The following is a 25,194-nucleotide window of genomic DNA, read 5'->3' as shown; positions in this document are numbered from 1 at the left end:
TTTTCTCTGGCCCCTTCCACCCCGTAAGTCTGACCTAATAGCTTGTAAATTATTAAAGAGATGGAGCACTATACAATTTTACTCATGTTTCGCCTATAATGATTTTTGCTTGTTCTGTTCACTGCTTGATGGCCAACTCAGAATCGTGTCCAGAACAGTTTAGTGCTCAAAGATCTTTTGTCTGATAAATATAAGAATATGCATAGTATGGAAAATGCTCTAGCTTTATTATCACAAACATTGGTGCTAACAGAATAATTTGAATTCGACTATTTTAGAATAAATAAACACTTGGCTCTTTGGTAGCTGGCCACTCTCAGGATTTCTTCTTTCTCCTCGGCCTCCTCTCTCCCACCATTTTGTTTCTGTATTACCAATTAGTGGATTAATAGTATTGTCTCAAAGTCTTTCAGTTCCACGTTTTCACTTTTCATCCCTTACGATAACGTCCCCTGGCCCTCTGGTTCTTTATAGGTTTCATTAGCCAGTGGTTAGTGGCTAAGGTCATTGAGCACAAGTGCTCTCGGACCCTAGCAAACCAGCGGGCGCCGGGTGCTCTCCTCTAGGGCAGACACCTGAGGCCGCTTTTGGGGAACCCCGGCTGAGAGATCCGCACAGTTGGCTTCTCTCCACAGCTGCGGAAGGGCCTGTGGCGGGAAAGCTCAGGCCAAGTCTAATCAGGCACCTAGGGCTAGGTGGCGGGGGCGGGGGGGCCCCCAGGACCCCCGGCCCCCGCAGCCTGCCCCGCCCTCGCGAGCGCCTCTTCCCCCCCCGCAGGTCCTCCACCGGCCCCGCCCACCCGGCGTTCGCGCCCCGCCCCGCCCCGAGGCCGCGGCTAAAACCCGGAGCCGCCGCGGCGCCCAGGGGACTGGAGGGACGCTCTGAGCATGTGCAGAGCTGTTTGGCGGCGGCTGCCTCGGCCGGAGGCTGGGCCCCGGTGCTGATGCGAACAGCCGGCTCGGCCTCTGCACCAGCGTGGTCGGCGCCCCGGGCCCGGGTGGCAGGGAAGGAGCCGTAGCCTCCCCACGGCCGGAGGAGCAGGCGCGGCGACGCGCACTCTCTGCCTCCGCTCCCGCCCCCGGCTGCCGCGGCGCCTTCGGGGCCCACGATGATGGCGGAGCAGGTGAAATGCGCCTCGGCAGGGGGCGGCTCCGGAGCGGGCTCCGGGCCGGTGGTGAACGCGGAGCTGGAGGTGAAGAAGCTGCAGGAGCTAGTGCGCAAGCTGGAGAAGCAGAACGAGCAGCTGCGGAGCCGGGCGGCTAGCGCGGCCGCCGCCCCGCACCTGCTGCTGCTGCCGCCGCCGCCGCCCGCCGCGCCGCCCCCCGCCGGGGCCTGCAGCCCGTTGGGTCCGCGGAGCCCCCCGGCCGCCGCCGCCTCGGGGGGCCTGGGGCTCGGGCTGGCGTTGGGCACCGGGGGCGGCGGCAGCGGCGGCTCCAGCCCCGCGTTCTCGGGGACCTACTGCCTGCCCAGCTCGGCGCCCTCCCTGCTCTGCAGCCTGGCGCAGCCCCCCGAGGCGCCTTTCGTCTACTTCAAGCCGGCGGCGGGCTTCTTCGGCGCGGGCGGCGGCGGGCCGGAGCCGGGGGGCGCGGGGACGCCGCCGGGGGGAGCCGCCGCGCCGCCCTCGTCGCCCCCCACGCTGCTGGACGAGGTGGAGCCGCTGGACCTGGAGAGCGTAGCCGCCTGGCGGGACGAGGACGACTACACCTGGTATTGCCGAGCTCCGCTCTCTCCCCCGGGACCCCGGCCTCGGAGGCCCGGGGACGGCGGGGAGGGCGTGGGCAGGGAGGGAGAGGGGGACCTCGCCATTGCCCCCGGACGTGGTGGCCTGGCAGGTGCCCAACTCGACGAGGAGGGGGGGCTTTTCGCGAGGGCGGAAACCTGTTTCTCATAGCTCAGGCTGAGCCAGCTGGGGATGAATTGGTCCCCTCCATCTCCCTATCTTCTGCTCTCGGCTGATGATTCGGTCCCAGGCTCCCTGTTAGCATTAAGTGAAAAATCCGTGCCGTCTTTTTGTTACTCAGCCCTGCTTTTTCTCCCGTCATTTTTGGGAGTAGCGGGGGTTGGGTAGGGGTTGGCCTCAGTCTGCGACCGTTCCTGGTCCTTCCTCCCAAACGAACGCTGGACAGGATTTGCGTGTTGTCTCCTCCCGTGGCATCCCAAGCCTCCTAGGGATGGATCTCTCCTCAGAGATTCGTGCTTGCAGTTTGAGTTGTGTAGTCGCATGTCCTCATTCGCCGCATTTTCGTTGATAGCTTCTCATTTCAAAGACAGACTTGCTTTTTTTGAAATCTGCTGCCCTCACTGGCTTTACTTGTCAGTAATGGTGTCAAAAATGAGGGCTTTTTCAGGGAGTGGAGTGGGCAACTTGAGAGCACTGTTACTTAGAAACCAAGGATCTTTCTTTAATTTTTAAAATCGAACCGTTGATTGAAGAAGAAAAGAGATTCAAGAAGCTTTATTATTATTATAGAAACTGTAAGTTGGTTATCAGAAAACTTGTAGCTGGCAGCATCTTTTCATTTGAAATCTGGCTAGCTCTTTCTGCTTTCCATCCATGAGCAGCTTTGGTGGGGATGTCTAATTCCCTTATTTTTCATGCTGTTTTCTCATGGAGCAAGTCCTTTCATAACTGACTTCTTTTGGTTGGTTCGTTTGCTTTCCTCCATCAGGAGAGGTAGTGGGACATGGTAAGATGAGTAGAAGCCTCAGAGAAGGTCAAACTTAAATTCCTGCAGGGAAAATGAACAGCATTCACCTTTCCATACCTGCGGCCCCATGAAGAACAGTTGTTGTTCTTTTTATCTTGGGTCCTTCTACTTAGGACCCTTCCTGTTTTTGCAAGCTGGGTTTTCCTCACTTTCTCTGTGGTCCTGTTGCATGATCGCACAGGGGGGAATGGGAGACGGAGAACCTTACTGGCTTTCTGTTGAGACCTGTGGTGTTCCCTTATACTCTTAGTGGGAACTCCGACTGTAAGGTACGTTAATTGGGTTGATTCAGAGCATCAAAATGTTAGGGCGCTACAAGAAAGCATACTCCTCCTCCTTAGTACTCCACCTGTGGGCAACTGTGCTGGTAGCTCGGGTTGTAACAAAGATCAGAACAACTCACCACTTTGGGGAGCTTTAAGCGTTTCTTCAGAAATGACACCTTTGTTTTTGTGAAGCCCAGGCTGTGTTATAAGCTGAGTTTCAACCTGAACATGGTACTAGAAAATGCTCTCAGGTCATTCTTAGGTTATAAAAACTATAAGCCCTTATGCTACTTTCAAATTATGTTACCTTGATTTAGTGCCCACTTGGCCTTTTCTGGAGATACACGTCTGTATTTTTGATGGGCATCAATCCTGTGCATTAAAAATGTTAGCATTTTTAAACATATACTTCCTATTTTGTAAGTGTATTCAGTTGGGGTAGTGTGTACATAGCTCATATAATTGTAATATTTTCTTGCATTGAATGGACTTCTACCTATTTAGTTTTCATCCAGCTACTGCTAGAATTTTGATATGTAGGCTTTTTGTAGGTTATTTTTTGTCAAAATAGTATTGGAATAACTTTGGGGAAAAAAATGACCTGCTTAGTGGGATTACTCTTAGCACTTCAGGTGGTTTGAAGTGAATGTAAAGTATAGCATGTTCTACTAATTTAACTCATCAGATATTTAGGGAAGTACATAAATCAGTGCCTTGACATTTTACAGATGTTCCCACAGACAAGGGGCACACTGTTTTGTAGCCTTTCTCAAAACAAATTTAGGATTAGAATCCCATGTGGAAAATGGAGGGATCATTACTCTTAGGTGGGATGTAATTTAAAAAAAATTAAGGTCATCTGATTTACAGAAAACTTTCTGTCCTGGCATCTTATACATTAAAATATTTTTGTATTGCAGTATTTTGGCTTATTGATGAACAAATAACAGGTCTAATTCTCAAAGTTTAACCCACTTGTTAATGCTTGCAGAGCTCTCTGATGTTCCTTCATCGCTGCAAACTATGTCCCTGTGCTGTAGTCTCACAAATAGGGTGTTTTTCATTTGGATTGCCTAGTAGGTTTGCAGGGAGGCAACTTATTTTAATTTCCCCTGTTAAGAAACAACTGTAGTGTTGTACCTGATTATTTTAAAAATACTTAAAAATAGTTTTACATTTTCACTGTGGAAGAAAAAAACCCACAGATGTGAGTATGAAGTCACAGGAGTCTTCCCTCTTGTCCTCAATCCACTACCATGATTCAGAGTTTAACCGTTAACATTCTGTAGATCATTCAAGATAAAAACATAATTATTCAAATCATTATGCAAATATATACACATCAGTTTTTTTACTTACCTTTTACTGAACATATCTTGGACATCTTTGTCTCCCTGTAAAGTTGCATCATTGTTAAACTAACCGTGTTTATTAAGGAATAGCTTACTGTCAACTGTCTCCCCTATAATTTTTCATGCATTTTAATCATGATTTCATCCTAATGGGTTAAACAAAATTGATATTTAGAATAGTACTTCCTGCTAAGATGTCTTGTCTTCAGGAAAGAAAGTTCACAAATGTAGATTAATATTTGAACATTTTAGAAGTTCTTTCATGTAAGTCCCATTTTTTTTCTAATAAAACCTTGGACTGTAACTCTTCACCTTTTATTAACAACCTGGCAACTTTTGGCTCAAGAATTATGTGTAGAAGGAAAACAGTGAATTGTAGAATCAGTATTTGCTCGATGACAGTTCATTAGTTAATGAACGGTCAATCAGGTCTCTTGGGTCTTTTTTCCAAACAATTATTTAATCTATAAGTATCTTCTGTTTACAAAAAAACAAAACTTTGTGAGGATAGCGTGTTCTGCTTTTCATTTTGATGAAAATCTTTGAAACAAAACAGTGTCTCATTTCTTCACATATTTCAGTTGAATTTAAATTGATTTTTCTTTAACCTTAGTACAGGGCTGCTAGAAGTAAATGTCTCAGGAAATTAGATTGTGGTTCCAGGACCTTAATTTTTTTTTTTAAAGATTTATTTTAAAAAGAGAGAGTGAGTGTGCATGAACAGGGAGAGGGGCAGAGGGAGAATCTCAAGCAGAGTCCCCACTGAGCATGGAGCCCCATGCAGGGCTTGATCCCACAACCCTGAGGTCGTAACCTGAGCCAAAATCATAACTGACTGAGCCACCCAGGTGCCCCTTAGAGCCTTAATTCTTAAGTCCAATTTGTTATAATCCCATAATAAACTTCACATCCTGTCATGGATTTTTCAGTGACCGCTACTAATTTGACAGCCTTAGCTCTCCAGAGGACCATAGGCTAGAAAGTAAAGGGGTCAGTCTCTGAATATCAGGAGCAAATAAGCTCCAAGGATTGCAGTTTTGATGCATACCTGGGGGCATGTGACTGGATGATTTGCCAGTGTGTATGGAAGGACGTTTTCCAGATCACTGTCCCAGTGTCACTAGGCTGAGAAGCACCAGGGTATCAGGAAAAGAAAGCAGATTGGTGTGAAGTGGCAAGAGGAGCAGGAAGTTGTTAACTGCATACTAGACCTTTCCATGACCTGTTTCATTTCCCCTATTTCACGATTGAGGGACTGAAGCTCCGAGGTGAAATGACTTAAAAAAGCTCCTCTAGTTATTTATTGAAAGGTTAAAACCACAGTTCAGATTGTTTATCCAGATTTGGAAGTGTTTACACCACTGATATTTTTCCCGAGCTTGGTTATGACCATTAATGTGTCATAAAGTCAGTTTAGTGGATTGACCTGCATTTCTTTTTTAAAAAATGAAGAGCAGTGGAATATAAAATCAGAATGCATTATATCTTGCAATACAAATTTGTCTTCATTAAACTTATTTCAGTTTTGCATGTGTGTGCCCTGGGTTAAATAGTAAATGTATTTGTGCATTATGGTCACAGTTAGGAAAACTCCATTTGGAAGCAAAATGGTCTTGAGGAAAGCAAGTGGAAAAGCCCAGCTCTCTGAAGATACGGTAGCACTGGGGAAAGTCAGGTCTTGCACACCTCAATCAGGAAGACAAGTCTATATTCAGAAAATGTCAAGATAATAATATGCTAGCTAACACAAAATACAGTCCTTTAGGGCCTTTATTTTAGTGGGGTGGCAATTAGAAGAATATTGAAACTTACGTAAAAGGGATGTGGCAGAGATTTTGAACTTGCCCAATGGGAAAGGACAGGAGAAGAGTTCATAATTATATAAGGGGAAAAGGGTGCAATGTACAAATTAAGGAAAATTTAATGAATGAGATATTCATCTTTCGAGTGTAACACCAAGACCCCGGACAGCTGGCTAAAATCCTTGCCAATTCCATCAAAGCTGCTGAACACCTTGTACTATACATATGGCACAGTTAAATTAGACCACCTGAACTGTTCTTTTTCCATAATTGATTTTCAGTGAAAAGACCAGAGGGTGCTTCACTTTGTGACAGTGCTAATTGAAAACCGCAGTGTATTCTAGAGGCAAATGGAGTTGAGTGAAGTATGTGCTGAGGTCTTCGAAACCTTGCAGTGAGACACCGGAACAGAATCCAGCCCTAACTGTTGAGGGTTGGGGAGAGAGTCTGCTGTAGGACCATTGCATAACTCCAGTTTGGACTTCATGTGTCCTTTTAATAGCTTAGTGGTGGTAGGTTTGCTTTGCAGTGGCTGACCGATGTGACCCTAGCAGGTGCTAGTGAATCACACACTTTAGTTCAACTGAAGATTGATTGATTGTGCTTATCAGTGCTGGTGTTTTAGCTTTCCTTAAAATAGATCTTGTGATGATTGAAGGCTCTTAAATCACATGTCTGAAAATTGCCACATATTCCTTCTCAGTGATAGGTATGTAAAACATATATGTATATATTTTGTCGTATCACTTGTTTTTGTGTTATCAGAAGGATGACTTTAGAACCAAACATTTACTTGAGAATAATGGATTTTTTTTTTCTAGGTAGTTGTAATACTTCCTTTGAAGCACTCAGGTTATTATTATTATGGCGGGCTTTGTGTTATTCCTGTCCTCCCAGTGTTAACACGTGTTTTAAGTGAGGGCATCCAGAATGTGAAATGTATGGAAAAGAAGAGATTCTATGAGAAAGCTAATCGTTTCTAGTCCTGTGCCTTTGGAAGTTCTTGAAGCAAAGTTAAAGAAAATTAGAGTGTGACATTTTAAAAGATAGCTTTTCTAATATTTGAAGAATTCTCAAGTTGTAGATGGTTTTTCTTATATCTTGTCAGATTCTAATATAGTTTCATTGGTGGAACTATAGAAGTTGAAAGAGCAGTTTGTAAGTCAGTAGGAGGTATGTTGTATTAATGATGGCAAAATAGGATCTTGTAATGACAACAAACAAGGTGATTTTTTTATGACTTTTTGGAAGATTGGAACCATTTAGGAGAAATCCAAGTTGTACCTTGCTTATCTAATTTTGAGGTTATGTCATATTCAAGGAGTTTGTAGCTACATGATCGCCATCTGCCTTTTTCTTCTTTCTTTAGGTCCAGCTCTAGGCCTACCTATAGAAATAGGAGGCTCAAAGCTATCCTGGGTATGTTCGGAGACTGACTCTGAAAATGATCCCTTGTCTTAATACCATGCTTTGCACGGTGCTTCTAAAGTTTTATCAAAGTGATGTAATAAATAGAATGTAAATAGCAAGGCTTTTTACAGAAAGCAGCAGTCCTCTGTCATTCCTACCTTTGAGTCCTCCACTTAGGCATCATTTGATACTCATATAGTTGTTTCTTTTGCTCTTTATTTCTGAACCGTCATTTGTACTATATATTTGTACTATATGATCTTAGACATCTGTAGACTTGTTTTGGAAGGTGAAGACTAAACCCTCTTCTCCTCACCCCCAAACCTTCTTTCCCTTCTCATAATGGTTTTCATAATTTTTGTGTTAAATCCTATGTAATGCCTGTATTATTATAATAGTTATTAACTGAACGCTGTTAATTGTATGTTACATTTGTCCTGTAATCCCTTTGTTCCTCCAAGAGTTAGCAATGGCCTCTCTTTTCCCCCTTCAATTTCTTTAATCCCTATTACTAATTACTTTTTCAAATACTCTGCTGGAGCAATAAATTCCTTGATAAGGTCATCCATATTTGACAGTCTCTTAAATCTGTTATTAAAAATTTATTTTGTAATGCCATCCCTGCTGGAACTCTTAAGCCCATTGCTCCAGTCTTTACTGTTCGCTTCTTAGGCTGCATGCACGGTGCTGTGTTAATGGGAATTTCTTAGGTTTCTTGCTTATGTGGGACCTCCCATTTCTAAGATTCTTTGTCTTCATATTTCGATTATTCTAGTAGGGTGGGGCACAGCCTCCAATAGTTTTCTGAGAAAGGGCATATATATGAGAAGTACAGTGTGAAATCCTGCTTATTTAAAAATGTCTGTATTCTATCCTCATGAAAGATTCCTAGTGGGGCTGGGTATAAAAAGCCTAAGTCACTTTCTCTTATGTTTGAAGGCATTGTTCCATTTTGTTCTAATTTTTATTATGTTTTAGATATTGAAGTGCACTGTAATTTGGATACCTAATCTTTCTTGACTTCTTTTTTAGCCTCCTTTATCCCTGGTTTTCTAAAATGCCATGTTGTACCTTGGTATGGGCCTCTCTATTTGTTGTACTGGACATTTTTCGGTGTTCTCACTTTAGAACTCAGTGGCCTGCCTTCAGTTCTCAAAATTTTCTGCTCTTTTTGTTTAAATAACCTTCTCTCCGTGTGTGTGTGTGTTTTAGAACTTGTAATAATCAGATGTAGGCCCAACTAGTGCAATCATTTTAATTTTTTTATTTGTCTTCTTTCATTGTAAATCTGTGTCTTTGTTTTGCATCTGGGAGACTTTTTTAACTTGATCTTTCAAACTCACTTATTGAATTTTTTGTTTCTGCTAAAATAGTTTCATTTTCCAAAAATGAAGAAACTGTTTCTTTTTCTTTCAAAGATTTTATTTATTTATTTGACAGAGAGAGAGACAGCGAGAGAGGGAACACAAGCAGGGGGAATGGGAGAGGGAGAAGCAGGCTTCCCGCTGAGCAGGGAGCCCAATGTAGGGCTCGATCCCAGGACCCTGGGATCATGACCTGAGCCGAAGGCAGACGCCCAACGACTGAGCCACCCAGGCGCCCCGGGCCTAGGGTTTTAACCAGCCAACATGTAGATGTTCATTTCATCTCTCTGGTTCAGTAAAGTACTTGATCCCTCCTTCGGCTAAATTTGGTGTGCCTGAAGTCAGTGCCTCTGGGCCAGCCTCTGGCTGGTCTTAGGTTGTGATGTTCTCAGTGGTGGGAGTGAGCACTGCTTTTTGAATATGCCACGAGTGTGTGGTGTCAAATGAAAGAACTAAATGACATAGGCCCTACGGGATAAAGGTAATCTTCTTATAGAGTTCCCCTATAAGCAAAAGCACCCCACAAGAAACTACCAGAAAAAAATCCCGACTGGTGGGAGTACCTAAAATCCTGAGGCAACCTGGTTGGTGGAAGCTAATAGAAGATATGAGCAGTTCTTCTTACGATGCTAGAGGTAATGAGCAGAACAGTGCTTCACCCCGTAGTTTCAGGAGGCAGTGAGAGGGATTTGAGAACAAGCAGAGACTCAGGCAGTGATGTGAATTTGTGTGTGTATCAGACAGTGGGGATAACTTTAATTAAAGAAGTCTAAAGTCCATTCTCTCCCTTTCTAAAAAAAAAGGAAGCTAAGTAAAAAATAAAAAAGGGGCACCTGGGGGCTCAGTCAGTTAAGCAGCCGACTCAATTTCGGCTCAGGTCATGATCTCAGGATTGTGAGATCAAGCCCTGTGTTGGGCTCCACGCTGGGTGTGGAGCCTGCTTAAGATTCTCTCTCTCTCTCTGCCTCTCCCTGCCATCTCTGTCTCTCCCCTCACCTCTAAAACAAATAAAATAAATAAAATAAGTAAATTTCCATGGTTGACTGATTTAGTGGCTCCTTTATGTCAGGGCTGGGGCACCTGCTTGTTTGTTTCACCTGAATCCATCTGATTCACCTGGAATGGCTACTCCAGTCTCAAGGACATTGAAGGACAGAAGACAGTTCCTGTCTCGTGAAATTTTTTTTTAAAGCTTTATTGAGGTATAAGTGAAGTATAAGCTGCATGTATTAAAATGTACTATTTGCTAGGTTTTGACATATACACACACCCATAAAACCATCACTAGAGTCAAGAGAGTGAACATATCTTAATGCTCCAAGTTTCTTTGTGGCCCTTTGTATTCCTTCTCTCCTGCTCCTGCCTACTGCTCATCAAGGCGCCCAGCCACTGGTCTGCTTTCTGTCAGTCTAGATTAGTTTGCATTTTCCTATACTTTCATATCTGTGAAATTATATAGTGTGTACCATTTTTCATTTGTTTTTGGTCTGGCTTCTTACAATCAAGATAATTTGAAATTCTGTGTTACATGAATCAATAATTCATACCTTTTTATTGTGAGAACTATTAGACTGTATGGATGTAACAATGGTTTTTTTATCCATTCATCTTTTAATGAACATTTGGGCCATTACCAAGTTTTGGCTATTACAGATAAGCCTTTGTGCGGACGCATGCGTTCGTATCTTTTGGATAAATACTTAACTGCTGTTGAGAGGCTGGAACAGAGAGTAGGTGTATGTTAATGTCTTAGGAAGCTGCCAAAATCTTTCCCAAAGTGGTTAGGCTGTTTCATGTTTATGCCAGCACTGTATGAGAGTTTCAGTTGCACTCACCATACTGGCCATGGCCAAGTCTTTTTAATTTGAGCCATTCTGATAGGTGTGTAGTAGTACCTCATAGTGGTTCTACTTCGCATTTCCCTCATGACAAATGAGCATATTTTCTATGTGCTATTTGCCGTTCAGATTTTCTTTGGTGAAATGTCTGTTCAAATCTTTTGTCCATTTTTAAAAATTGGGTTGCTTATTATTGAGTTTGCAGAGTTCTTATGTATATTCTACATACAAGTTTTTTTATCAGATATGTGATTTGCAAATATTTTTACCCAATCTGTGGTTTATCATTTATTCTATTAGTGTCTTTCAAGGAGGAAAGTTGTAATTTTAATTTTAGTGAAGTCCAATTGATAAAAATTTTTTTTTCTTTTATGGATATTTTTCCATGTAAGAAATTCTGTCTAAGAAATAATTGCCAACCCAGGGACACAAGGACTTTGCCTATGGTTTCTTTTAAAAATTTTATAGTTTCAGGTTTGACATTTTTGTAAATCTGTTTTGAGTTAACTTTAGATGTTGTGTGAAGTATGGCTCAAAATTTATTTTTTGTATATAGACTTCCATGTGTTTCAGCATGATTTGCTCAAAAGGCTATCTTTTCTTCATTGAATTGTCTTTATACTTTGTCAAGACTCAGTTTTCCATATGTGTACAGTTCTGGGCCATCTTGTTTCTGCATTGATCTGTCTGTCCTCACGTCCTACTAAACTGTCCTCTCCGCTGTAACTTTGTAATGTGTCCCACTCAGTGGTAGCTCTCCAACTTCATTGTTTTTTCAAGGTGGTTTTGACTATTCTAGGATCTTTGCATTTCCATATGAATTTTAGAATCAGCTTTCACATTTCTTCAAGAAGCTTACTGAAGTTTTGGGATTTAGTTAAATGGGTACATTGAAGGATAATCGACATCTTAACAATATTTAGTCTTCTGATCCGTGAACATGGTCTGTCTTTGCATTTATATCTTTAATTTCTCTCAGAACGTTTTGTAGTTTTTAGTGTATAGAGCTTGATATCCTTTATCAGATTTATCCTTTATGGTTTTTGTGTAAATGAGAAGTGAAATTTCAAAAATACTGATTGTGGCTAGTATAGAAATGCACTTAACTCTTGTATGTTGATCTGGTATGCTACAGTCTTTTTCCTAAACTCCCTCATTAGTTTGAGTCTCTTTTTTGTAGGTTCCTCAGATTTTTTACATAGATAATCGTGTGATCTGTGAATAAACATAGACTATTTACTTCCAGTCTAAATGTTTTTATTTATTGCGTGATTGCACTAGCTAGAACCTCTAGTCCTGTTTTGTTCCTGATGTTAGGGGAAGCGCATTCAGTCTTTCACTATTAAGAATGCTGTTTTTGTAGATGCCTTTAATCGGATCAAATGTGTTTCCTTCTTAATTTGCTGAGAGTTTTTATCAGGGATGGATGTCAGATGCTTTGTTGTTGTTGAGATGATCATATGCCTTTTCTGTGGTAAGCTACACTGAATGTTAAGCCGACCTTTCATTCCTGGGATAAACCCCACTTCGTAATGATGAAGTATCCCTTTTATATGTGGTTGGACTCAATTTGCTAAAATATCCAGATTTTTGCTTCTGTGTTTATGAGGAATATTGGTCTTCAATTTCTTTTCTCAGTGATATTTGGTAGAATTCAGCAGTGAAACCTTCTGGGCCTAGGCTTTTCGTTGTGGGTATTTTACTTTTACATCCTTTTACTTTTCGCCTGTGTGCTTATATTTAAAGTGCATATGTTGTAGGCAGCATATACTTAGGTCTTTTGTGACTACTTTAAAAATGAGAAACTTGCCCATCAGAATATTTCCCGTTAGTTTTTAGTGGCCAGAATTGTGTCCAGGGCTGTGCCTGAGCCAGTGATGGGGCAAACAGGGATGCTGGAATGACTCAGATCGGCTTAGCCCAGTGCGCCCGTCTCCGGGTGAGGTCTCCAAGGCAGCGGTGTCAGCATCACCTGGAAACTTGTGAGACATTCACGTTCTCGGACCACATTCCAAACCTTCTGAATCAGGTAGATTAGACCTGCCTGCAGTCGAGTGTTAGCAATTTGTGTTTTAACAAGCCCACTAAGAGATTTCAATGCACCAAAGATTGAGAACAGCTGACTTAGACTAGCCTTTACTTGGGGAACCGGAGCGAGGTACCCAGCACTGGGCTCTTCAGGGGTCTTTTAGCAAGGGAGGGTGGAAAGGTTGGATTTACATAGGTAGGTATGAATCTGGTCAGAGTAGACTGAGGTGGGCCCAGGAATAATCCATATACTCTTGATAAAGGGAGGCCCATGGCCCACCCAGGGAAGAATGAGATATTAGGATTACTCCTGAATCGATTAAACGACATTTTAGAATCTGCACCTGTAACAGGAGTTAGCAAACTGTGTCTTAGGGGCAAGTTGGCCCTGCTGCATGGTGTGTATGGCTGGTCAGCGAGATTTTTACATTTTTAAATGACTGAAAAAAAAAAAAACCAAAAGAATACTAATTCATGACATTGAAAATTATGGGAAATTCACGTTTCAGTGTCTGTAAATAGTTCATAGGAACACAGCCTACTTATTCACATTACATGTCATCTGTGATGCTTTGGGGCTGTCATATGGAATTGAGTGGTTGTGACAGAGACGATGTGTCCCACAAAGCCTAAATATTGACTAGCTGCCCCTTTATAGAAAAAGTTTGCCAACCTCTGATCTGTAAGAAGAATTTACTGAAGAATAGTACCATTCCTCAACCATCTTGGATAGCTGAGAAATTATCTTGACAGGTGGGGGCTCCTGACTGTAAGGGTATGAGAGTGAATAATGAAGTATGATATTTCAAGAATATGTACTCATTAGAATTCTGGTAACTTTGTTTAAAGGAGTGTTACTTTAATGCAATTTGTAATTACAATACAGCTTTGTAAATAAAGTTAATTACTAGAAGCAGGGATTATAATTTTTTCTCTTCCTTTTTTTAGTCAACTGAAAAGATTAACTTTTTTTGTATAACCCTGTGACTGAAAATATTCTGTAGTTTACCTTAGTACCATATGTCAGAGAGAAAATCTTTAACTTAAAGTGCCTCATGGTGGTTATTTTGAATTCTACCCATTACTATGTAATAGTATAGGTGCTGGAAAGCAATTTTTTCCTAAAACCTAGCTTTGGAAGCTATTTGGCTTTTGTGAGAAAGAAGCACATACCAAGTTTAGTACAGATTTGAGATGGGGGGTATCTGATTATTTAAGGGTTGAGAGAATCAATAGCCTTTCACTTACTTATAGACTTTTTTTTTAAAGCACATAAAATGGGCCTTGTTTGCCATGCCATGTTTACATAAATTAGCCCAGTTAATGTAGCGTTCTGCTACCAAAGAGATGAAAGCGTTCATTTGTACAAGCACAAGTGAGGTAGTCAGATCATCACGGTGCCTGTTCAAGGCTAGTTCAATAACAAAAGCCTCCGATCTCTGACTCTGAGACCTAGGTTCTCATAGTTTTGTGAACTCCTCCTTCCCACCAAGCTACAGAAAGCATCACATTTTATTTGGGGGTATTTGCCTGTTAAAAAATAATTTTGGTATTTGAAGTAATCCAATGTGAGTTTTGTTTCCATAGAAACTGTGAAATACATGTTGTTTTCCCTAGAAGGGAGGTCATCTCTATATACCTATATAATACCTATAATGTAGATTTCTTTTTTTAAGGTTATACGTTGGCTCTTCAAAGACATTCACATCATCAGAGAAATCCCTGAGCCCTTTGCAGTGGTGTAGACACGTCCTAGATAACCCGACTCCAGAGATGGAAGCAGCAAGGCGTTCCCTGTGCTTTAGACTGGAGCAAGGTAATCTCGAACCTGTACATTTACGTTCTGAAACTCTTGCCACTGTCAGCTCTGTTTTTGTTGCTGGTTTTGGAATTGACACTTAAATGGAAAAGCCTTACCCAAAGGGGCAGCTGTTGCATGCGATTTGCTTCACACTCATTCCCCATCAGGGTTTTTCAAGGTAGAATATAGTTTCATGCTTGTGTATAGCCACATTTTTAGCTTGTTTCAGTTTGTATTGAAAGGTTGGAATACATATTATTTTTGTTTTTTTTTCCTTTCTGTTTGCAGATATACCAATAAGTAAAATGGTTCAGCCTTAAATTCTCTGGGGACAGTAACAGGTGGTGTGGCTGAAATCCAGGATAGAAAACGAGTTTCAAGGGGACCTGAGTACTGACCTTTTTGAGTTCCATAAATATTTAATTGGTTGTATAACTGGAAATCCTAACCTTTATAAACTGGGAAATAATCTTCATATTGTATATAACATTAATTTATGGGGCCCAACATAAGTTTAAGGCAAAAAAAAAAAAATTAGGACTGTTTTGGAAGTAAAAACAGCCAAAGGCATTAGCAGTCCTTTGTCCCTTGCCATTTTGTATTTAATTAAGGCTGTGATCACTTAGGCTTTTGCTCATCTCTTAACCTCTCGGTATCTTTTCCATTATCTAGGAGCACTGTTTCCATTCCCTGGACTACCTGTATCCAAATCACACTTGAGCTTGGAAATGCAGATATCTGCCTTTTCCAGATTAAATAATCAGAGTCACTGGGAGTGGGGCTGAGGGTATCTGCACTCACAAGTTCACCAGTGTGATTGTGACATACAGTGAAGTTTGAGAACACTACCTGTGAGGCTCTTCAGGGATAATGATGGGTATCAAAATCGGGACATGAGACAGTATAATAGGTAACATTTCTTGCGCTCTGAATTCTGTGACCGTCAGTACATTCGGTTCTTGACATCCTCCATTTTATTCAGTCTAACCACACTCCTGTGAGTTAGGTACACACTCACTTTTAAGGAAGAAACAGGTGAAGTTGAGAGGTCAGATGATTATTGGGGCTAGAGCGATACCCCAGGGGCAGAGCCAGAAGCTGGGTCTCCCTGACCCTAAAGACTATCCTTCATCAGTGTTCTGTGCTGCTTTTTTGGCACAGTCATAAGTAAATATCAGCAGGAATTTGTTTTAAATATTTGGGAAACGTCAAAATAAAAGGCACATTTTATTAACATTTTAACTAAAACTAAGTGTTTGAGTAAGAAGTTGAAGGGTAGAGTAGGAACCAAGGAGTAGTATTAGGGTTAAAACTTCGGCTACAGATGCTTATCTAAGAGAGGAGCCATGAGATCAGACTCCAGCCTTGATTCTGTTCCCATTTACCTGACCGACTCTAAGCAAACCATTAAATCCCTCTGGACTTTTTTAAGGGTTGTGTAGACTGTCTCTAAGGTTCTTTTTTCAAACATCTCTTGATTCAAGGACTCTTTCTGTGCACATTTTTTTTAAAGATTTTATTTATTTGACAGAGACACAGCAAGAGAGGGAACACAAGTAGGGGGAGTGGGAGAGGGAGAAGCAGGCTTCCCGCCGAGCAGGGAGCCCGATGCGGGACTCGATCCCAGGACCCTGGGATCACGACCTGAGCCGAAGGCAGACGCTTAACCGACTGAGACACCCAGGCACCCCTCTGCACATTTTTATGTATGAATTTGGCTCAGTTTCATTTCAAATGAAATTCAGAACTAGAATCCTTTAGTTCAGGGGTCAACAATTTTTTTCTGAAAGGGACCTGATAGCAAGGATTTTAGGCTTTGCAGGCCACACGTTGTCTACCATCAGTAAAAAGCAGCCATAGATGCAAACATTAACAAACAAGGCTGTGTTCCAATAAACCTTTAGCTGTGGACACTGAGATTTGAATTCTCATGATTTTTTTTTTTCGATGTGTCACAAAATATATTCTTTTGGTTTTTCTGTTTTTTAACCATTAAAAAAAAACATAAAAACCATTCTTAGCTGGTAGATATTACAGAGCTGGGGGCAGGTTGGATTGGGGCCTCCCCCACCTTAGTTTGTAACCCCTGCTTCATTTGCACACAAGGCAGATTTACATACAAGGCTGATTTATAAAATAGAGGCTTTGTTGAATTTAATGTAATTAATCCTTATCGGTGGCTGCTTTTGAGATTTGAGACTAAGTGCCTGATTATCTAATTTTCCCTTCATTGACAAGGGCTAGAGCAGAATGGTGAGGTCCTAAGGACATGCATTGATGTGCTGTAGTTTTATTCATAATGTAATGGATTTCAATTTCATGTAAGAGTTTAAGCAGAGAACTAGCTTTTCAAAACCTGCCTTAGTGTTTTGCAAAATTTGTATCTAAATCTAAATCCTCTCTTGCTGTGAGACAAAATGCTTTTGTTCCAAAGATCTATAATTCCTTCATGAGATAATAAGTCACTGTCTACAATAGGTTGTTCTTTGGATGAAATTTTTTTTTGAAATTTAACTTTTATTTTATAAGGCAATTTGTCTATAGTTTAGAAAGTATTAATCTTACGGGTATTATAAGGAAAATAGCAGATACCTACCCCGTCTCTCATGTCCATTGGATTACCCAGATGTGGTTACTTAACAAAAGCTATTTGTTTTGGTTTTGCTGTTTATCTCATTAAATTCCCATGCCTATAAGGCTGTGGCTTAAGTTGTCAATTTCTTACTTTGGATGGTGAAGTTTTAATTCTTTTAACACTCTTTTCCCCTTACACTTTTTCCTCTGCACATCTTCCCATGTAGCTTTTTACCAATTTGGGGATACATTATTATTGATTACAATAGACATAATCGTATCTCAGCCATACCGTATTTTATTGTTATGTTTCTTTTTTTCATCCAACCTTTTGTTTTTCCTAGAGTTAATTGTGAAAAGACACTTGCTGTTTTGGTTTTTGTCATTAATTTACCCCCAGACTCTCCAGATGAACCGACTTCGGTACAGTTAGATGTACAGACCCACCAAGGGTTTTATTTCCCTTTGTTTTGTTAACTGTTCCTGCTGGTAGCTCCCTCAGATCCCCTGCCGCCCTCTGACCTTCTTTGCAGACCCGCGCACAGTTGTCTTGGGGGGCCTTCCCTCTGCCCTCATCCTGGGAATTCTCCTGTCCGCTCCTCAGTGTAGCCCTGCCTGTGTCCTGGATGCCAAGACTCCCTTTTCCTTATGTTCCCTCTCGGGGTGGAATTCATTCTCCTGGTGCCTTTTCTCAGGAGCAGGAGAGGAAAGAGGTTAAACTTTGAGAACCTCCTGCGTCTGAAAATGTCTTCATTATATCTTCAGTCTTGATTGTTCTTTGAGCTAGGTATAGAATTCTAGGTTGGAAACCATGTCCAACAGTATAGAAGACATTATTTCATTATATTTCAGCTTTGGGATTGCTATGGAAGTCCTGTACCATTCTCATTTCTGATTCCTGTGAGCTTTCTCTAAAATACCTCTTAGATAGAATCTCAGAATCTTTTCATTCCTAGTCCATGACATTTTCATTTTTTGTGCTGGTGGGTATTTTAACCAGGAAACTTGAGTTCTGCAAAACATCCTGCATTCTTTCTCTGTAAATCCCTCCTGCCTTCCAGTTTTCTCTATTCTTTCATTCTAGATAGTCCTTTTAGTCAGACGTTGAATCTCCTGGATTGATGTTCAGATTTTTTTTTTAAAGATTTATTTATTTGAGAGACAGAGTATGTGTGTGTGCGTGTGAGAGAGAGAGAGATCACAAGCAGAGGGGGGTGTAGAGGGAGAAGCAGACTCCCCGCTGAGCAGGGAGCCCAAAGTGGGACTTGATCCCAGGACCCTGGGATCATGACCTGAGCCAAAGGCAGACACTTAATCAACTGAGCCACCCAGGTGCCCATGATGTTCAGATTTTTATATTCTGTCATGTTTTCTATCCATGATATTGATCTGTTTTCTTGGAGATTGTAAAAATTCCTCTCTGAAACTCCTCTGCTGCATGTCTATTGAGTACACTCTGTGTGCTAGGCACCTTGTAGGGAATGGGGACGCAGCAGTGACCAAACAGATGGCAAGTCCGTGCCATCACTGAGTCTACCTTCTTATACACAGACCCTCACTTAATCCTCCTGTGTTTGTAAGGTACCTGTATTTGTGTAAGGTATCTTAAGTCCAGTGGCTTTTAATTTCGGTTTATTTAAGCAATAGAATAAAGCGGGAGAGGAGCAGCTGCTTGGGGAGGGGAGGGATTTGAGGGTCTCAGTATTTTCCTAAACAGTCGTTCTGTTTTTGCTTCACTGTAAAGCTCCCTGCCCTCAGTGGTAGGCTGTACATCCAGTTCTAGAACATTTCAGGTTCTTGTTGGTTTGTCCCCCATTGTGGGTCTTTGGAGCAGAGAATGTCAAAACCCAAGTCTGTTACCTAATGTTTATCCATTTTACATTTCTAAATGAAGTGACCGCCTCGGACTGATAGTGACTCCTTCCTGTTCCATCTTCCTTGCAGGTTTAGAAGACTGAGTTTAGCTGTCATTCTTGTGTGTGTTTTTACATTTAATTTTATTGTTTGTTTAAGTATAATCAACAGTGTCAGGCATACAATATAGTGATTCGACAATTCTGTACATTTCTCAGGGCTCATCAAGTTAAGTGTACTCGTAATTCCCTTTGTCTGTTTCACAACCCCTCCCTCCCATCTTCTGTTATTCACCAGTTCCCTGTTTAAGAGTCTTGCTCTGTCTCTTTTTTTCTTTATTCTTTTTTTTGTTTGTTTCTTAAATTCCACATGAGTGAAATCATATGGTATTTGTCTTTCTCTGACTGAGTTATTTCACTTAGCATTATACTCTCTGGCTCTTTTCCATGTTGCTGCAAATGGTAAGATTTAATTCTTTTATGGCTGAATAATATTCCATTGTATATACACCATATCTTCTTTATCCATTCATTTGTAGATGGACACTTGGGTTGCTTCCATATATTGACGCTTGTAAATAATGCTGCATTAAACATAGGAGTGTGTATATGTTTTCAAATTAGTGTTTTCATATTTTTTGGGTAAATACCCAGTATTTACTGGAATTACTGGATCATAGGGTAAATTCTATTTTTAAAGTCCTAGTCACAGCAGTCAGACAAAGAATAAAAGGCATCCAAATTGGTAAGAAAGAAGTAGAACTTTCACTATTTGTAGATGACGTGATAGTATATATAGAAAACTCTGAAGACACTACCAAAAAACTACTAGAACTGATAAATGAATTCGGTAAAGTCACAGGACAGAAAATTAATATACAGCAATCTGTTGCATTTCTATACACTGATAATGAAGTAGTAGAAAGAGAAGAAAATCCCATTTATAATTGGCATAATTATAAAATACCTAGGAAAACACATAACCAAGGAAGTGGAAGACCTGTACACTTTGAAAACTATACAACCTTGATGAAAGACATTGAAAATGACACAAACAGGTAGAAAGATAGTCCATGCTCATGGACTGGCAGAACCAATGTTGTAAAAATATCCATACCACCCAAAGCAATCTACAGATATACTGCAATCTCCATCAAATTTTTTCACAGAACTAGAACTGAAGTTTGTATGGAACCACAGAAGACCTTGAATAGCCAAAGCAATCTTGAAAAAGAAGAATGAAGCTGGAGGTATCACAATTCCAGATTCAAGACATAGTACAAAGATACAGTAATTGAAACAGTACGGTACTGGCACAAAAATAGATCAACAGAACAGACTAGAGAGCCCAGAAATGAACCCATGCTTTATGGTCAATTTACGACAAAGGAGGCAAGAATATACAATGGAGAAAAGACAGTCTCTTCAACAAGTGGTGTTGGGAAAACTGGACAGCTACATGCAAAAGAATGAAATGGGTCACCTTCTTACACCATACATAAAAATAAACTCAAAATGGATTAAAGGCCTAACTGTGAGACCTGAAACTATAAGAATCTTAGAAGAAAACCTAGGCCGTAATTTCTTTGACATCAGCCATAGAAACATTTTTCTAGATATGTCTCCTCAGGCAAGAGAAACAAAAGCCAAAATAACCTGTTGGGACTACACCCAAATGAAAAGCTTTTGCACAGTGAAGGAAGCCATCAACCAAACAAAAAGGCAGCCTACTGAATGAGAGAAGATACTTGCAAATGACATATCCAGTAAGGGGTGAATACCCAAAATATAAAGAACTTATGCAACTCAACACCAAAGAAACTAATCCAATTAAAAATGGGCAGAGGACTGACCCCAGTAAACATTTTGCCAAAGACATATGGATGGCTGACCAGCAGACACGTGGAAGGGTGCTCAACATGACTCATCATTAGGGAAACGCAAATTAAAACTAGAGTGAGATATCACCTCACACCCATCAGAATGGCTAAAATCAAAAACACAAGAAACAAGTGTTGGTGAGGATGTGCAGAAAAAGGAACCCTTGTGTGCTGTTGGTGGGAATACAAACTGGTGTAGCCACTGTGGGAAACAGTATGGAGTCCTCAAAAGAATCCTGTGTGGTTTTGTAAGAGAATAGGGAGGAATTCATATTTAGTCTTCAGTATCAAAGAATTCTTACTGGCTTCCAATTAAGGGAGGCCTTGGTCCATGACAGCTAAGTAACAGATACCAGAAATTATGGTTTTAACTTTATTCATATTATAGCATAAATATTTAATTGGATAATGTGAGCATTCCGTATTTTAGAACTTTCAAGCAATGCTAATAAAACACTTTGTGTAGATCTCATGTCTCTCTTAATCAGCATTTCCAGGTAACAAATATTGAGCATTTTCTTTGAGATCAAGTCCTTCATTGAATAGAAATTGCCCAAGGACAGTGACTTTGTTTTGTTGGTCACGCGGGCTAGAAGGGAACCTGACATCTTATAGACGCTGTTGCTAAAATAAATGAATTTTTGTTTAATTCTTTTTGAATCTAATGTCACAGTTACTGCTGTTATATTTTTAGTTTTGGCTTTGAACATTTTAAGACAGGGCGGAGTATTTGCACTCTTTCCTTACCGGCCATCTCTCGCTTTTCAGCGTCCTGCAAAGCATTAGCTTTCAGCCTTGTTTTACTGTTCACAAGCATGTTTACTTTAAAATAGTCAGTTTTTACTTATCTTACTGTATTTTGTTGCAAAATGCTCCCGCCCCCTTCCCCCGCCCCGAATGTAAAGACCTTTCCGTAAGACCATCCACTGGCATGACAAGGACTGATGAGAGATTAGATTTTTTGAAAGGGTAGTATTATCATCCCCTTTGTCTTTCTTTTCCAGTCTCTCCTACTTGTTAACCGTGGGGTGGGAAAGTGTTCTCCACTGGTAGCCTGGGGCTTCGGATTAGATGCTGCCTTAATTAGAAAGCAAATAGGTTAAATACTTGGTTTCTATTTCTTGACCCTAATGCTTCTGGGAAGAAAATTACTTAAAGATTAATTCCCTGTAGAACATGTGGAGGCAGGGCCGTAATAATTAGGGGCCAAAGTGTGTCTAGTGGCGACCCTGTAGCCCTTCTTGTCCCATGGGCCTTCACACCCTTCCTTAGCCCCTCTTGCACCCTAGGGACTTGACGGGTGCTGTTTTCTTGGTTGCAAGTTAGCGGTCTTCCCTGCTTGAGAAGTAAACTTCCTTGGGAACACATCTGAAACCTCAGTTTCCGTGGGTCCATTGGGTAGCATTTCTCCCAAGGTTGTCCCTAATCGTGCAGTTGCTCCTGAGCTCATTCTGAGTTCATTTGGATCGTAACTTTGTGAAGGGTCCGACTCTCTTCTCGCTGCCTGCCTTCTTGGGGATGGTCTTCATGCTCCAGCTGATAACCTCGGGACCCTGGATCTAGGTAACGAATCTTGGTAAATTATGGGAGAATGTATGGGAAGTCTTCACGTTTTGTTGAGGTTGTGAGAAAAGGCTTATTAAAATCCCACCCTTCTGAAGGTTTATTTTTATGAAGAAAACGAGGCACAGAAAGGAATGTTTCGTTATTTATTGAGGTAGCACCATCATTAAGAGCTTTTTAAAGATATTGCTGAAAGAAATGCTTTGTCTTCACAGCTACAGTTTTGTAAATTGGTTAAATGTGTGTGTTTAAGATACAGTAAGACAGTTACTTTCGGTGTAAGGTAGGTGTATACACACACACACTCTCTCTCTCTCTCTCTCTCTCTCTCTGCTAATATGTATCCAGTGCCCCGAAATTCTCAGTTGACTTGGTCAATTAATATTTTAATTGAAAATTAAATTGAAACGTTTATTGTAAATCCCAAAACTTATTTTCCCCTTTTCCAGAATGGTCTTTTAATACCCGAATTTCATAATTTATAAGGTCTTCTATATCAAGTAGTCAACACTGGAGAGCTACTTAAGCTTTCTCAGCCTCTTCTACATTTATATTTATTTTCTGCAGTTGTTGTCAGACAATAAATACGTTTGTAAAGCAGACATAGTGAAGGCTTAAACATTGGGTCTCCTAATACATTTGAAAATGTAAATGGCTTTTTGGGATAATGTACAGAAAGTAATGTTCAAAGAAAAATAACTCATTGTTGAAAGTTAAATCTTTCAGTACCTCTTTTTAAAAAAAAAAATGATTTATTTGAGAGAGAAAGAGTGAGAGAGACAAAGCATGAGAAGGGGGAGGGTCAGAGGGAGAAGCAGACTCCCCGCTGAGCAGGGAGCCCAATGTGGGACTCGATCTCGGGACTCCGGGATCATGACCTGAGCTGAAGGCAGACACTTAACTGACTGAGCAACCTAGGCACCCCCTTTCAGTACTTCTTAATCTGCAATCTATTGGTATAAAATTAAGAATTAGCCTAGAATAATATTCTCTTTTTTTTCCCCAAAAAAAACCATTGGGCCCTGATTTGAATATGCAATCTTAGACATACTGAGTATCTTGGTTGGTTTTTCTCTTTGAAAATGGTCCTAACAATGTTATTTTCCATTTGGAAGTGTCTTGTTTTGTGAGCATCTTTTTACTTACTTAATTTTTAATATGTATATGCCTTCTTTCAAGTAGATGAAGCATCTGATGATAGGGGCCTGTGCCTCAGTTTCCTTTTGAATTACCAATGCTTAATAAATTCTCAAACATGTTTTAAGTTCCGAACGTTTGGTTTTTTTATGATTTATTAATTTGAGTACATTTAAATTTCTTACATGGACAAAGAAACTAATTGACCATTGGTGTTGTAAATGGCATCCAACTAGCCAAGCCAAAAGAAAGTTACTTGGTGGTGCTCGTTAAAATGTTAGTGTTGGAGGTAGATACTTAAGTCTGCTTTGTTCACTGCTGTTGACCCTCCCGGTGCCTAGAATAGTTCCGGTCCCATTGTCGGTACTGAATGCTAATTGTTGAGTGAATGAATATGGTGGGGATTTTGATTTAGTACTTAAGACAAAGTGCTCACTAGCGCCTTTGTGTGTCTTAACTGTGGTTAAGAGCAGGTCTCTGTCCCCTGACTGACTTTATAACTGGAAGTTTGTGCCTCTTAATCCCCTTACCTGTTTCCCCCATCCCCCCACTCTCTTTCCTGCTGACAACCAGCAGTTTGTTCTCTGTATTTGAGTCTGTTTCTGTTTTGTTGTTCGTTTTGCTTTTTAGGTTCCACACATAAGTGAAATCATATAGTATTTGTCTTTCTCTGTCTTACTTCACTTAGCATCATACCCTCCAGGTCCACCCATGTTGTCTCAGATGAGAAGATTTCATTCTTTTCTTATTGCTGAGTAGCATCTGTGTGTGTGTGTGTGTGTGTGTGTGTGTGCACGTGTGTACCATATCTCCTGTATCCGTCTATCAGTGGATGCTTAGATTGCTTCCATGTCTTGGACTATTGCAGATAATGCTGCAGTGAACATAGGGGTGCATATATTTTTTTGAATTAGTGTTTTTTTCTTTGGGTAACCTAGAAGTAGAATTGCTAGATTGCATGGTACTTCTATTTTTAATTTTTTGAGGAAGCTCCATGATATTTTCCATAGCAGCTACACCAATTTTCATGCCCACCATTAGTGCACAAGGGTTCCCTTTTTTCCACATCCTCACCAACACTTGTTTTTTTTTTTTTTTTTTTGTAACAGCCAGTCTGACAGGTGTGAAGTGATAGCTTGTTATTTTTTAGTTAAGAAAAAAAAAGAAAGCATGTCATTTGCTTCTAGTGTCTTGCCTAGTAAGTGGGGACATTTAACAGATTTCACAGGGCTATTAGAAAGATTTCAGGCAATGTTGAATGTAAAATTACCTTGATAAACGTGAAGTGCTATCTAAATATGTGGACACATTCCTACTGTGCAGTTCCTTATTCAGAATCTGAACCAAAACATACAGGGAATCCTCTTAGTTTGGCTATTTATACTTTATAGGAAACTAATAGCTTTTTTTTCTTTGGGGTGGGGAGGTTTGTTTTCTCTAGCTATAAATCAACCCATCTGTTAGAGTTGGGATCTCAGATTGGAAAGTTTTTGAGTGTAATTTATTTAAGAATAGGAAGTTTAAGGCAACTTCATTAGCTGTTCCTTTTCTTCTGTCTCTTCTTAGATCGATATTTCTGACATGCTTTTTATTCTTCCCACTTCCCCCACCACTTTGT

General features: G+C 40.7%; 1 protein-coding gene across 3 annotated transcripts in view; it reads left to right on the top strand.

Moving 5' to 3' along the window:
- The window catches only part of SLAIN1 (SLAIN motif family member 1), a 65,874-nt gene that overhangs the window by 1,692 nt on the left and 38,988 nt on the right, over positions 1–25,194 (top strand). For 2 of the 3 annotated variants that reach the window (XM_027590094.1, XM_027590095.1), the window contains exons 1-2: positions 850–1,707; positions 14,445–14,584. In XM_027590094.1, coding sequence (XP_027445895.1) covers positions 1,109–1,707; positions 14,445–14,584 — 739 coding nt within the window. In that variant the 5' untranslated portion in view covers positions 850–1,108. Of the gene's footprint in view, positions 1–849; positions 1,708–14,444; positions 14,585–25,194 lie in introns of those variants that run through there. The other variant, XM_027590097.2, reaches the window with a different exon arrangement.

This window comes from Zalophus californianus, chromosome 3, assembly GCF_009762305.2.
Source record: "Zalophus californianus isolate mZalCal1 chromosome 3, mZalCal1.pri.v2, whole genome shotgun sequence".
Lineage (NCBI taxonomy): Eukaryota > Metazoa > Chordata > Mammalia > Carnivora > Otariidae > Zalophus > Zalophus californianus.
The sequence above is the reverse complement of the archived record's forward strand: the minus strand, read 5'-3'. Positions and strand labels throughout refer to the sequence as shown.